Source organism: Saccopteryx bilineata, chromosome 1 (assembly GCF_036850765.1).
Source record: "Saccopteryx bilineata isolate mSacBil1 chromosome 1, mSacBil1_pri_phased_curated, whole genome shotgun sequence".
NCBI lineage: Eukaryota > Metazoa > Chordata > Mammalia > Chiroptera > Emballonuridae > Saccopteryx > Saccopteryx bilineata.
The window spans coordinates 164,185,387-164,199,654 of record NC_089490.1 but is presented as its reverse complement, the minus strand read 5'-3'; the positions used below and the strand labels follow the sequence as shown (position 1 = coordinate 164,199,654).

The 14,268-nt window shown below is 56.3% G+C and overlaps 1 protein-coding gene and 1 long non-coding RNA gene across 2 annotated transcripts; one reads left to right on the top strand and one right to left on the bottom strand.

The window, feature by feature from the left end:
• Nucleotides 1–3,842: 3,842 nt before the first annotated feature.
• On the top strand, nt 3,843–5,315 carry LOC136320237 (uncharacterized). The gene is made up of 2 exons (XR_010728281.1): nt 3,843–3,894; nt 4,389–5,315. It is a non-coding gene; the product is annotated as an uncharacterized lncRNA (long non-coding RNA).
• Nucleotides 5,316–10,064: 4,749 nt separating this feature from the next.
• On the bottom strand, nt 10,065–13,609 carry HAND2 (heart and neural crest derivatives expressed 2). The gene is made up of 2 exons (XM_066279076.1): nt 12,967–13,609; nt 10,065–11,649 (listed from the first exon to the last, which is right to left on the bottom strand). The coding sequence occupies exons 1-2, from the start codon at nt 13,519–13,521 to the stop codon at nt 11,551–11,553; spliced, it is 654 nt and encodes a 217-aa protein (XP_066135173.1). The 5' UTR covers nt 13,522–13,609; the 3' UTR covers nt 10,065–11,550.
• Nucleotides 13,610–14,268: the final 659 nt, after the last annotated feature.

The window sequence follows — 14,268 nt, the reverse complement described above, 5'->3', positions numbered from 1 at the left end:
GCCCCCCACGCCCGCGGGAAGAGGTCAGGGACCCGCGAGATGAGGCCGCGCTCCTCGAGGCTCGCTTTCTTCTGTCCTGCGTTTCCTGTGGGTTGCCCTGAGCTCCTAACTGCCCAGAGTCCAAGCATTTACTTGCCTTAAGGCCACAAGAAGAAGGGGAGTAGGGTAGGAGAAACCTGTTTTTTTCAAGAAAGCTTGCTAAAACTTTAACTCGGAAGTTTATTAGTTGGGGCCTCAGTGCCTGAGCCTCAGTAGAAGGGAAATGGGTTGTCTGGTGCCCTTTCCCGCGGGACCTCGATTCCCGGACTAGAGCGGCTTACTCCCCCAACACCCAACCAGTGCGACCTGGTTCCCTGAGAGGCGCCCTGTTCCAAGCAGAAGACAGAGAATCGCCCTGTCACCGCTAGTCACCGTTAGTTTCTTTTAGCACATTTTTCAAAGTGAGTCGGAGTTATGCAACCAGCATCAATTAGCCGCCTGAAACGAGTCCCGGAGATTGTTTAAATCCACAGCACTGATTTCACTCTTAGAAGCCGGTAGCAGTTTTGAAATTACTGTAAAACACCACCCGGATGATATATCGTCTGTCTAGGCCAGATTAACAAGACACGTGCGCATACTCTATGTTTAAATCACACCCTGAAATGCGGAGAAAATATTTCAATAGGGATCTCCACGCGACAGAGCAAAACTGGAGCAATAATTATTTCCCTCTCTTTGGATTTCCTGTTTCTACAGAAAGCATTGGTATCAAGGACGAATTAGGTAACGTGAGCTAAAAGGCAAGCAGGTCGCTGTCGTTTAAACCCAATCACAGTTCGTAGTTCAAGGAAAACTGCCTTTAATTGACACCGTGTATATTCCTCTGCTCCTCTCCGGCTGCCCAGGCAGGGACGCCCCCAGGAGTATTTATTTCCAGGGCTTTTGGAAACAAAACAACTAACCCGGTCTGCTGTGTAAGAGAGCGCTCCAAGATGGACTGCCGGAGAAAGGCTTTTTGACCCCTGTGGAAATTAGTCATATTGACAGACGCCGGGGGAAGGTAAATTACCCCGCGCGCTGACGTTACGCAGAAGCGCGCTGGCCTGCGCCTCCGCCACGGCGCCGAGGGGCCGGGGCTCCTGGTTCGTTTCTCCTGACTCCTACACAGCCTCACTCTGCTTCTCTGTGGCCAGCGATTTCAACGTGAAGGCGACGGAGGGAGCGGTTAAAAAAGAAAAAAAAAGGTGCTAGAGAGGAAAACGGCAGAGAAATTAAAATAGTGGGAAGGAAAGGGAAAAGCTGTGCGCCGTGGCGCGGGGCAGCTGGAGGACAGGGGAGAAAACGCCCCAAGTCCGGAGAGGAGGGAGAGAGGGAGGAGTGGGGAGCGAGAGGACCGCGCGGCTCCCGGCTCCCGGGTCCACCACTTGGGAGGTCCCGGCCCCAGCCCAGGCCCGACCAAACGTCCCCCCGGGAGGCTCGCACTCGGGCGGGGTCACAATTACATCTCGGCTCCAGGCAAGGACTTAAAAACCAAGTGGCGGGGACTGCAGTCTGGAAGCAAGGCCCTGCGGTCATCAGAGGGGGTCGAGCCCGTGCACAGGAATCTTTTACAAGGCATGTGGGTACAAGGGGGAAAAAAAAAATCAAAATAAGCCACTTTCATCCAGATTGGGCCGTGAAAAATAAAAGCTGCCTTTTAGAGGGGGCGAGCGGGAGTTTTGAAATTCAGTATGTGTTTTGCTTTTGTATAGTTTTGTGGATTTACCTTATAACCCAAACCTAGGGGAAAATTGTCGGGGAAATAATAGCAAGGTTTTTTGTTTTTGTTTTTTTCCGGGAGAGGGCTGTCATAAGGGGTACACAGATTTGTTCCTAATCAGCTCGTGTTCTAGGCCTGCAAGGAACTACACACATCCATAGAAGGACCATTATACAGACAAGGGGAAGATACTGGCGTGGCCGGATTATTGTCGACATAAAATAGGGTCTAGTGGTCCCACCTCTTTTCTTTATAAAACTGAGTCTCTGAAACAGACTCCACGGAGAGGGCAAAAGGGAAAGCGTCGAAGGGTGGGATCTGATTGGACCAGAGACTGGACCACAGGCTTCTCTAAGAGCAGCCGGCCTGGGTACGAAGGACGCGGGGTCAGGACAAAGAGACGTGGAGAAACTGGCCCGGCGGCTGCAGTGTGGGCGTCCAGTTCAGTCTGGTCTCGGGCCCTTGTCTCCAAGGAAGGGACCGGATAGCCGGCCGGCCCACGAGGTGGAGCAGGAGGCGATCCCGTCCAGTGCGGAGCGTGGGCCGGGCCGGGCCGGGGGAGGCGGCTAGGGCCATGGACCTTGAGCCTCACAGCTGAGGCATTGTGGCTTCTCTTTCGGTTCCCTAGAGCCTTCACTGTAGCCGAAAGGGGGTTCTCCAAGCTGCCCTGCCTTGCGGGGGTTGGGGGTAGTGGAAGTAGGGAGAGGCGGCTGCACGGATAGTTTGAAGAAAAAATTGCTTATCTTTACGTTAAAACAAAACAAAATGTATTCTCTTTCGCCCCCGCCCCCAGCCCGTGGGAACACGCTAAGTTCCACGGTTGAGAGGACCGCGGGGGTAGGGATGGGTGGGGTCTACCAGTCCGGGCAGAGTCGGGGCGCCGAGCACCCTCCTTCCCGTCTTCCACCCGCGCCCTCCCGGCCCCCGCTGCTCCCCGGAGCCGGCCTGGGCACCTCGGGAGGGAAGGAAGGAGGAAGGAGTCTTCGTGGCCTCTGAGGAGGCAGGGACACAGGACACTTCTTTATTTTTTTAAATAAAGGTTTAAAATAAGTATAAGAGTTTCTGCAAAAGAGTTTCCAACCCGGTGTATGCCCAGGAATGTGAAATTTGGGACCCAAACTGGCCAATGTTTACTGTGTAGAAAGCCGGTCCCGCTGCACTTCTCACCTTGGAGATGGCCCCGCTCCCCCTCCCTGCCTGGGCCGCAGCCGGAACCTCTGCCCCACCCCCACCCCACCCCCACCCCAACCCCACCCCACCCCCACTGCCGTCCCGGGTCTGGCCGGGCTCCTGTGGCCGCAGCGATCCCAGAGACGGCCCCCACCCCGCCGCTGGGGCTCGTTGCAGCCCCCCGAGGTTGCCCCGGCTGGCGGAACAGGGAAGAGAAACGGGAGCCAGGCCCGGTACACTCAGCTTCTGCCTTGGATTTAACCCTCCCCGCACCCACGCCGCAGCACCACCACCACGCCAGCTCTCCTTTCGGAAGGGTTCGGCCTTGCGGGCCACCCCAGCTTCCTGGGAGCTCCGAGGTGCCCCCACGCCCCGGACGCCGCGCCCCTACCCACCGGATTGTCCGCGGGCCCCTCGGAGCTGTGCCGACGGCGCGGCGCGTTGGCCGGGTGAGCAGGAGCCACCAGGCCCGCCAGGTCTGCTCTTTCAGCAGCCGGGGAGCCCTGCGGGTCGGAGATGCTCAGAGGAGGAGGAAGTGCAGAGAAAAAAAGAAGAGGAAGGGGGGAAAAACTAACATACACACACGCACGCAAAACCAACTTTGGGGTTGGGCCTTTTCAATTTCACACGAAGCGACCTGGAGTATCTGGAGAAGGTTTTTGAAGACGTTTAGGAGGGAGGGTGAGTTTTCTGCTGAGAAACTCAATCTGCCATACAGTAGCGGCCCCATCTGGGATCTGTCACCGCTGACAGCACCACAGGGCACAGCCGTGATCTTCTGCACAGCCTGCACTCCCTGAAATACCCTCCTTAATCAAAGGATGTCTGCGCGCCCGAGCTCAGCGGAACGCGCCTGCGAATTCCAGCCCCGGCCCGCCCCCTCCCCACGGACACAGCCGCGGCCCCTGTCGTCTTCCCAGCACATTAATTAAAAGCGGAAAAGAGACTGAGGCTGATGTCATTGCTCTCAGAAGATCATAAACGTAAGAGTCATCCTGTGAGAATCCCTGAAAATGACTTTAATGAATAATTTCAGAGACAGTTATGGCTTTGGGTGATTACTGACTGAGAATATAAAAACCAGATTTGCAAAGCGAAGGCTATGGTCAGGCGGCCTGGCGGCCACTTTCCCATTAAAACCTCACCAGCTTTTCTTCAGCGCCAAGTTCTAGTTACAGACTTAGGTTGCATTTTCTTGTTTAAAACTAAAGAGTAACAAATACATGCCCGCCCCCTCGCGTTTTTGCCTGATCCTAAAGACAAAAATGTCAACCCATGGCAACAACAACCCATGTTAAGTAAAGGCAACCATGCCCTGGCCTCAGGGGCCACTGGCGTCCATCTTTTCACCAAGGGGTCTTTACTGCCATCTCAGTTTAGAATGATGTCTTTTTTGGCATCTTCTCCGCAATGGACTTGATGATGGTTCAAATTTTCCTCTGCCCCTAAGTTCACTGTTTGTTCTAAATCCTTTCAGCTGGTGGAGCAGCAGACAAGCAGCAGCAAATGACCCCTACCGCTTACAAAAGAGTCTTCAGGTCTCCCTATCTCTTTAGTTCTTGTTCACCAGTGGATTGAAAGATTACTTGGTGCTGCAACAGTGTTATTTTGAAACACTCCATCTGGCCAGAGGGAAGCATCAGGATGGGTCTAGTTGGTTCATAATTAATTGTGTATTAAATATACCATTTGAGAAAGCTGGGTTGTTAGGTAAAAGGGGGGCTGGTGATCCTTTATATTAATGGTATAGCTGCATGCAAGCCTGTTTCCTTTGCTTGGAAATATAAAATGGGATTCTCTGGGCCTGAGACCCATGTTAACTCATCCCATCTAATTCAAGTAGAAGTGAATTTATGTTCCCCACAAGACATTATTAGGGGCAAAAGCAATGTGGGCTTTTTGTTGTTCGCTTTGTTTGTTTTTGAGTGGTCTGAATGATTCAGAAAACTGCCTATTTGAGCGGCCTACAGTATTAAAGAAGATCCTGGAGAAGGCACTTGCCAGCACTGTGGGAAAATCCTTTGTGTAGCCATTGCCTACCCTTCCCCCCTCTAGAAACACAGATAGGTTTCTCCTCCTCCAATCAGTACGGATTCAGCTGTCTACAAGCCTCACTCTCTATCCCTAGCCCTCAGAGACTCCCCTCAGTTCAGTATTTCCTTCACCTTCTGCTGGAGATAGGGGTGGGTGGAAGGGGGAACCCAGCTCTCTCAAATGTGACGTTCTCACTGACTTGGGAGGAAATTATTCTCTTCCGTTCCAGATTACATGAAGACACTGGAGTTTGGTGCACTGAGTGCCTTGAAGAATTGAGGAGGGTGAACATTTGGGGAGTTTTCTCAACTGGATTTCCTGTTTATTTTTGATAACCTTGGCCTCCCAAATAGATCTTCTTGTTACTGCACTCTGGGTTACGGTGTCTTTTCTTTCTAGCAAAATTCACTGTAGCGGCTGACACTGAGCTTAGTCTTTGCTGCCTTTGTGCAAACGAATAGTGTCTTCTAAATTTGCTTTGAGTCCTTGCACTGCCAATTAAGTTGAGATATAGGACTGATCCATATGGCCAGTTCTCTCTCTGTAGACTTTAAGTCATACAGGCCTTGCCCTCTCTCTACCCCATCCTTGATAAAGCCACCCAAGCTGTTCAGCGTTCACACTGGGCGTTGAGAGAGAGCAAAGGTGAGAACTGGTTGCAGCGGGGTGTGGATAGTCTCAGGCTGTGGCTCCCAAGTGTTCTGGCGGTGAAAATCGCAGACTCTGGGTCTCCTCCGTGACCTGCTGCATCAGACTTTCTGTGAAGGTGCGAGTAAAATAAAGACTGACTGTATTATTTTTTCAAGGTCTTTGGGGATTTCGGATACTAACTAGATGTGGGAAGTTCCAACATAAGGCTTCTGGAGTTGGATTCATCCCAGCGACCAGGACAGTGCGCCAGGACGCCAGCGTCGGAGATCTGGGGTGTCACCCTCCCGTCCAGGAGTCATACAAATATATCTAGTCGCCGCGCTGGGCTTTGAGACATAGTAGGGGCAAAACTGCCACCAGTCACCCTTGCCCTTGTGAGGTGTCAGTATTTGCGCCAAGGACAGCTCTGGAAGGGGAAGAGGTGGAGATTCAGGAGAGGGTCTAGCGCCTCTGCTTCTTAGATCCTTCAGGTGTTGATAGCAGGTGCAAAGACCAGGGCTTGGAGAACCCCGTTTTGTAATTAGCCCTCCACCCTAGTAGCCAGAAACCCCCACTATTTTGGCCCCAAGGGATGTGGGGGCCGAGCGGGGGCCAGTGCAGGGAGGGCAGCCCCAGGAACAGCCTGGATCTCCGGAGGAGCCGTCCCTGCCCCCGCCGCCGGCCGCGCGGGCACCGCAGCCGTGGCCGCAGCTGTCAGTGTAGGAGAGCAGCACCGGGGCGCGCGGATAGCGGACGAGCGTCCGCGGGTCAGGACCGGATGTGGGAGGCTTTTCCAGGCGGAATGCATCAGACCAGAGAGTTGGAAAACTTCAGTGTGGAGAGGGACAGTAGAAAAGCTAGCCGGCTCCGCCTCACCTTAGACAAAGAAAATAAAAACGTCTTCTGGGCTGAAAATACAAATTTAGAAAGTCCCTGTGCGCAGGCGAGCGGCGAGACGCAGCTGCTGGCCTGGCCCCGGGAAGACTTGGCCGCGCGGCCGCCGATTACACCCAGCTCGGCCGGGATGGCTCCGAGCCGTCTGCCCTGACGTCAGCGAGGCCCTGGGCCCCGCCGCGGCGAGATAGGCAGCGCGGCCGGGCGCGGCGCTAATCACTCCCAGATGTCCCTAATAGCGGAGATAAAGACGAACGGGGCGGCCGGGAATAAATTTGTAATCAGGGCTCTACCATCTGATCATCAAAGAGGCCCGAATGCCGGGAGAATTTGAGGAGAGAGAGTGTGTGTGTGTGTGTGGGGGGGTCGTGTTTAGGGGAGGGAGGGGCCGCGCCCCTCGAAGGGACCCGACTTGGCCGGGGAGGAGCGAGAGAAGCGTAACTTCTGTGCGCGTGTGAGTCAGATGCGCGGTGCACTTTAACTCCGTGAGCTCGCCGTGCCGCGGCCGCTGGGCCCTTGCTGGTCAATTAGGCCCCGGCAGCCGCCGCTGGGAGAGAAGCGCGCGTTGTGCGGTGGCTGATGGTCGAGCCGAGCGCTCCGAGCTGTCTGGCCCCGGAAATTTGGAATTCGGTTTCTCTCCTGGAGTTTTCCCTGCCCGCTCCCCTTTATAAACAGTTGTTTGTCCCCATCTCCCCCAATAGACCTAACCCTACAGGAAGGCTGGACTCGAGCCTTGGTCCTGGGCCCCAGCTTGCGGGTGGCTCCAGGGTCTTCCTCTCCGAGGGTTCCGTGGGCTCCGTCCGCCAGGCCAAGAGTCCTGCGAGTAGGGGCGACTCGGTGGCCCCCTTCCTCGCGCTGAGATCTGGACCGCAAGACTTGGGTCTGGGGAGGGAATGGGTTTCCTCATGCCAAAGGATCCAGAAAGGACGCAGTGCCCAGATTCAGCCCTCTACAGGGGACACGCCACCGATCATTTCCACTTGGCTTCTACCACTAGTCCCTTTTCCAAATCCAGGCACGTGGGTGGAGCTGGTGGGCAGGGAGAGCTCACAGCAACCGTGGAAGAGAAAATCGCCAGCCACGCGCGCGGCGTTAGAGCGTTTCCTTAAAGCCACACCAGTCACTGAGAAGTTTCCCGCGCTTTGCAGACCCGCAGAGCAGTGCAGTGCAGTCCGGGCTAACGTGGTAGCCTTTGCCCAGTTTACTGTTCCCGGCACACACACCTCAAGCCCTCTCAAGTAGCTCGGTTCTTTCTGCAAAGGTAATCTCGGAAGTAGCTCGCAGGCCTTCTTCCTGATCTCCGTGGCTTTGCACTTGAACTCACTCTTACCCTCAGCACCCCTTCCTGCAAAATACACGTGCACACACTTACTCACTGAGAGTGCGAGCTCGTGTAAATCACGTGTCCTGCTACCTTAACATCTAGGTGAAATACCAGCTCTGTGATCTTGGCAACCCCTGGGGGGTAGCAACAGAGACAGAGATTGGGGGAGGGGAATCAAGCCACCCCCACCCCACGTCTCACATATTTAAGTTCTAAGGCCTGGGAGGCTACCAGGGCCACTCCTGCACCCCCTTCCTGTGGAGACGACCGGGCTGCCTGGCCCCGCCGCACCTGAGGAGGGCAGCCTAGACTCGGGAGGCCCACCCTTCTTAGAGGCCCGACCTATTGACTATTCCACAAACTACTGACTATTCCCCTGGGAGGCGGGAACTTCCCATCCACATCCCAGAGAATCCCCTCCTCCCCAATTTAGAAGGCGAGAGGAACTCCAGGTGATCTTACTGTCATCTTTTGAGCGTCTTGACATGAAAAAGCTCTCAAACCTGCCATCAGTGTCCTGGCTGGGGGCAAAAGTTCTGGAGAACCGAGACTGGGCGCAGGGAGTGTGCTCAGGTCCCACTCTGTTGAGTTTTCCAAATTATTTTCACACACACACACACACACACACACACACACACACACACACACACACACACACAGCAGCTGAGCCCTCGCCCCGCTGGTGCTCCAAGGTTATCAGGCGCTCGGCCTGCGCGGCGGTCTGGGGCCGAACCCTGACAGCCAGATCTACCATCAATTTACCTTCCGCCGCCCCAGCTTCCCATTTAGCTTTTAACGTCAAATCCTGCATTTTTGTCGGCTCCGGCCTGTCTAGAGAGCTAGTGATTTCGCTGCAGGAGTGATTGCTTTTAACAAAATGGCAGCAACCACATTATCCGAGCAATTAAAACAGAGACCTTTTAGCCGTCCCGCAAGGCAGGAGCTTAAAAACTTTTTTTTTTTTTTAAAGAAAAAGAAAGGGAGTTTAAAAGGAGAGAAATGTGTAGAGGAGAAAAGCGTGGAAACACACAAGAAACGCCTGTCCAGCACACCGCTCACTTTCCTGGGACTGGACGACGTGGGGAGGGGAGGCTGGGAGGCTGAGTGAGGATAATCTGGGCGTCCTGCCGGCGGAGTGGCGGGCCGGTCAGGGTGTAGTCAGGTTACGAGGTTCGGACCCCTGGGTTGTCGGTTCTGCTGAGTGTCTGGCTCTGGGTTCCCGGTGGGTAAGACTGTCGCCGTGGTTGAGGTGTGGGTCTGGGCTGCTGGGCCCAGGAAGCCGCGGCCGCGGGGGAGCAGAGGAAACGGCAGGGCCCGGCCTCGGCCGGACAAAGGGGGCTGGTGTCTGGAGAGCGGGTCACAGCCTGTGTAGAACCCGGGACGACGGTGCTGCCCGGGACGACGGTGCTGCCCGGGTCTTCCGGTTTCCCTCTTCTGGGGTTTAATAAACCAGAGAAAGTGTTAGACCAGCAGGAAGGCGTTGAGGCCCAGACGCGAAGCAGACCAGCTCTCTAAGACAGGCGCAGGCACGCGTGCAGGACGCAGACGTCTCTTCTCCGGCTCCTGCTCTGAAAACCTCGCCGCCTCTCTACCATTCAGGTAGACGTTTTCCATCGACCCCCAGGATCTTGTTGGCGTCTTTTCCCTGAACGGATTAAAGTAAAGACGCGAAAGGCGGCAGGAGGCAGGAGAGGGAGGGAACCACTCGGTCAAACGGACAGGGATCCCAAAAGGAACAGAAAATCAGGGCGCGCCTCCCCGCCCCCCTGCTATAAACAAAGGCAAGTGTCTGTAAACACAGCCCCGCGCCCACCGCGCCGGCCCAGCGCCGGCTGACCCGAGGGGAGAAAGTTCAGATCGCTTTGGCCGAGTTGTTGTAACCCCTCGCCCTCGCGTTGTCAGCTGCCCGCGGGAGGGACCCTCAGAGCCACTGGCTGCCCCCCCCCCCGCACTTGCAAACTTGCGCGTGGCCGCGGGCTCTCGGGTGGGCGCCCACAGGCGTGGGAACCGCTGGGTGTCGGGCAAGGTCTGTGCCCGGAGCCGAGGTGTGAGCATCACCCTGAGGATGGGCTCCAAAGTGGAAAGCCCCTGGCAAGCCTCCCCAACTCCAGATTTATATACGTGGCGTTTCATGAAACAAACCGCTTTTTAATACGTTTCACCTTTCTTCCCTCCCTCCCCTCCCCCCCGAGTCCCTCCCCTCCCCCTCCCGGGTCCGCCGAGGCCTTCAGGGCGCAGCGGGCTCCCGGGTTCCCGGAGCCGAGACGCAGCCTCCGGCCGAGCCCACGGGCAGAGGAGGCCGCGGGGACGTCCTCCCGGGTCAGGCCGGGGCTCGGGGAGACAGACCCCGGGCGGGGGAAGCCCCCGGAGGCTGGCAGCCGGGGAAGGACCTGCTTGCTCGGCTGGCTCGCGGCCGGGAGGACTTCAGACACCGCGCAGTTAATGCTGAGCTCCCTGCAGCTCCTTGTAAATCTAGCCCCGCCATCCACCCCCCTTTGGAATCCTTGGCCGCGTTCGAGATTCCTTAGTTGACGTTACCTAAGTTCCTTGTTACCTAATCATAAACTTGTTTTGAAGGCCCTCCCCACAACTGCCCCCAACCCTCGTCCTGCTCAAATGAGAATACCCCCCCCCCACGGAGACCACGCGAAAACCTCTTTCTCCCTTTCTCATTTTTTTCTTTCTTAGATGGAAATCCTACATTTTGAATAAAAGGCTCTGCGCCTGCGATCCTCCTCAAACCTCCTCCACCGAAAATGCTCTTTCCAGACAATAGCTCCTGGTTAATTAAGTTCAGGGAAACCAGGACACCTTTACACCTTCTGAGGCCCTTCTTCAGCCCCCTCCGCGTTCTCCCGGGGACTGGGGGAGGAGAGGGCCCAGACGCTGTTAGGATTGTCATCGAGGACCCTTCTCTTTAAGGAATCTCTGCCCTGGGAGGCCCGGTGCTCACGTTAATGATTGGTTGAAACCACTGACTCTTTCAAATAAAGTTAGAGGCAATCATAATTTAGTTTACTTCTGAATCTTTTAAATATGAAAACAAATATAACAGTTTTGTTTTCAAAACTCCTTTGAGGTATCAACTATTAAAAGATTGGGGTTTCTTTGTAAAAAAAAAAACACAGTGGTTTATTGAATACTTACAACGTTTACACCTTCAATATTAATTAAATTCCACTTAGTTTTAGAGGACGGAAGTGCACAGAACAAGTAGCTGTTGGAAACATCTTCCAAAAGGGAACAACCACAGATGAAACGACAGCACTAGGTACCGACCTCAACGGAAATGTTAGCGGCCCCGTTTTCTGCTTTGAAATAAAGCTTTATAATCCCCAGGAATATTTATATCCAAAGGCCAAGTATTAAAGATACACTTCATATACACACTAATTTCCGCTGTCTTTTATCTGGAAGGGGTTGAGTAGGTGGGAAGGAGGCCACGCTGCTGTCTACACAGCCAGGAGGAGACATTCAGACACAGAGAATCTACGAGACGACGGGATCCCTTACCACGCGGGAGTGTCCTCTTCATATTAAAATATGGAATGCTTTTCTTCAAATATCCACTCTTTTTTGGAGGGGGAGGTGGGGAGCGGATGCCTCAAGGGGGGCAAAGAGAGGGGAGGCAAATTGCACATAAATAAACCGGATGATTCCAAATGCAAGTAGTCCTCGGAGTGGAGCGCGGAGAGCTCGCCGGAGTCCCGGTCGGCGCGCGGCTCCCGGCCCGCTCGCCGCGCCCTGCTCCGCCTCCTCACTGCTTGAGCTCCAGGGCCCAGACGTGCTGCGGCCAGCCCGTCCGGCCTTTGCTTTTCTTGTCGTTGCTGCTCACTGTGCTTTTCAAGATTTCGTTCTGGGCAGGGGGGAGGCGAGGGGGAGAAAAGTGGAGAGAAAAGTTCAGAGAGGAGACCTGGTTCCACGCCACCCCGCGCCCCCCGGGCTCGAGGAGGCTGAGACGGGGAGGAAGGGGCTGGAGACGGGTGGTTTCAAGTCCCGGCCCCTGCGGAGATCTACGGAGACTGGCGCTGCCCTCGCTACCGCCAGGCCTCCGGGCGCCTGTAACGCTACCGGATCCGCGAGTTTATAAACAACCACCCGTTTTCAAGTCGTTTATGGAGGAGCTGGGGGTCTTTAGCGGGGGTCGGCGGTAAATATAGTTCCTCTGTTTTCAATCGTAATCCCAGATCCGTGCTCTCAGGAAGATGGGGAGCAGCTCCCCGGCCCTGGCTGGGCCTGTGGGCCGGCGGTCTCGGCCCCGCTCACAGCGCCTCTCCAAGGCCTCGGAAACCCCTGGTTGGTCTAGAGGTCACTCATCTATACAGCTAAAGCGCCACAGGCCCCAAATGAAGAAACACTCGACAAAGGGGATTACTTTCCAGGCCCCTTCTTGGCAACAGCCCTTCTCTGGACACCATCACCCGAAAGGCACTTGGTAAGAACTTGAGAAAACTAATTTTCAGTTATAATTTTGTTACTGTTAACAACAATAACGATCATAGTAATATTAAATATTTGTCTCAAAATGTTTAAGCCAATTCAAATAGCACAAGAAATACCCATGTAATCTACTCACATCTGATAAATTACATTTTAACCTCATGCCAAAGAAAAACCGGAGCTGCATTTTGAAGTTAAAAGTACTTATTTTATGTTTACATCTTCCGGGCACAGTAAGAACAACCATAAAACTCTTGGAATCAATGGCAGCCTCGTTCTCAAGAGGTGGAAATGGAATCAGTGAAATAATCGGAATTGAGAATTTTTGGGCGACTTATTTTTGAAATATATGAAGGCATCAGATTGTAGACCAAATGAAGATTGTAAAGGACAAGGAATGAGGCGTCCGGGCCAGCGCGCTGACCCGAAGATGCATCGCGACCCTGAGTCTGCGAGGTCCGCCCTAAGTGCCTGGCGGAGCAGCGAGAACACGGAGGGCAGATCAGCAGCGCGAGGCACCCCTCGTTACCTCCTCCTCCTCTTGCCGACACCCTCCTCGGTCTAATCTGCCTCTTTGGGAAACCAGTCCAACCACAACCTGGTGCAAACAACCTAGGCTCAGGGCGCAGCCAAAAAACGCGGGATGCCATTGCTCAGACCACTTGGGAAGAGACGGGGAGCCCCCGTCCCCTGAACCCCGCTTCCCCACCGCCCGCCGCCCCCTGGTACTAACCAGCTCCTTCTTCCTCTTCTCTTCTTTCACATCTGTCTTCTTGATCTCCGCCTTGAAGGCCTCCGCCTCCCCGTTCTGGTCGTCCTTGGCCAGCAGGTCCATGAGGTAGGCGATGTAGCTGGTGGCCAGGCGCAACGTCTTGATCTTGGAGAGCTTGGTGTCGGCGGGCACGTTGGGGATGCACTCGCGCAGCTCCGCGAAGGCGCTGTTGATGCTCTGAGTCCTGCGCCGCTCCTTTCGGTTGGCGGTGCCGCGGCGCTTCACCGGGCGCGGCCCCCCCAGGCCCGGGGGCCCTGCGCCCGGCGGCACCCCCCCGTAATGGGAGTGGTCCAGGCCCGCGGCGCCGCTGGCATACTCGGGGCTGTAGGACAGGGCCATGCTGTAGTCGGGGGGCGACATCTCGGGGTGGCCGATGAGCCAGCCATGGAAGTAGGGGTTCTCCTCGTGGCTGCAGCGGCTGGCAGCGGCGGCGGCAGCGGCGGCGGCGGCGGCGGCGAACGGATAGCCGTCATGGTGCACCACCGGGTGGTGGGGGAAGCCCCCCACCAGACTCATCTCGCCCTCCGCGCCCCTCCACGCGCCCCAGCGTGCGCGCAGCCCCGCCGCGCCCTCCGCCCGGGCCCCTGCTTCGGCGCTCGGCGGCCTCCCCCACCCCCCACCCCCCAGCCCCCGGGCGCCCGGGCCGGCCCGGCAGCCGCAGAGGGGGCTGCTGCAGCCCGGGCCCCGGCCCCCCGCCTGGCCGGCCGGGCCCGCCTCAGCAGCGCTGCGGCCGCCGGCTCCCCATGGGGCGCGGCGAGCTGGTCCCGGCACCGTGCGCCTTTGGCCGCCGCCGCCCGCCTTGCTCCGCGGCCCGCGCGCCTGCTCCTGCTTCCCGGGCTGCTGCGGGGACGCCGGATCTTCTGGTGCTCATGCAAAAGCGCCCGGGCTCCCGCGAGGCTCCTTCGCGGGGTCGCCGGGCTCCACGCGCCGGCCGCGCTCCTGGCACCGGAGTGAACTCGGAGTCCCGGGACGAGTCCGAGCCGCAGTCGGAGGAGCCGGCCCGGCTCTGCAGGGAGGCGGCGGGGTCGGCTGCTCACAGTGAGGCTACCTCCGTGCGACCCTCCCCTTCCCGCCCGCCCCTCCCCCACCAGCCCTATCTGGGTTCTTGGGCGCTTATTGTTTTAATGAAAATTTTGGTGGTTGTTTTGTCCTTGAATGTGATTTTAGCTGCGAGTAACGTGTCCTCGCTCCTCTCCGGCTCCCTCGGAGGGTTTTCAGAGAGGTCTCAGTGCATCCATGTTCTCAGACCCTCTCCTTTCCGGG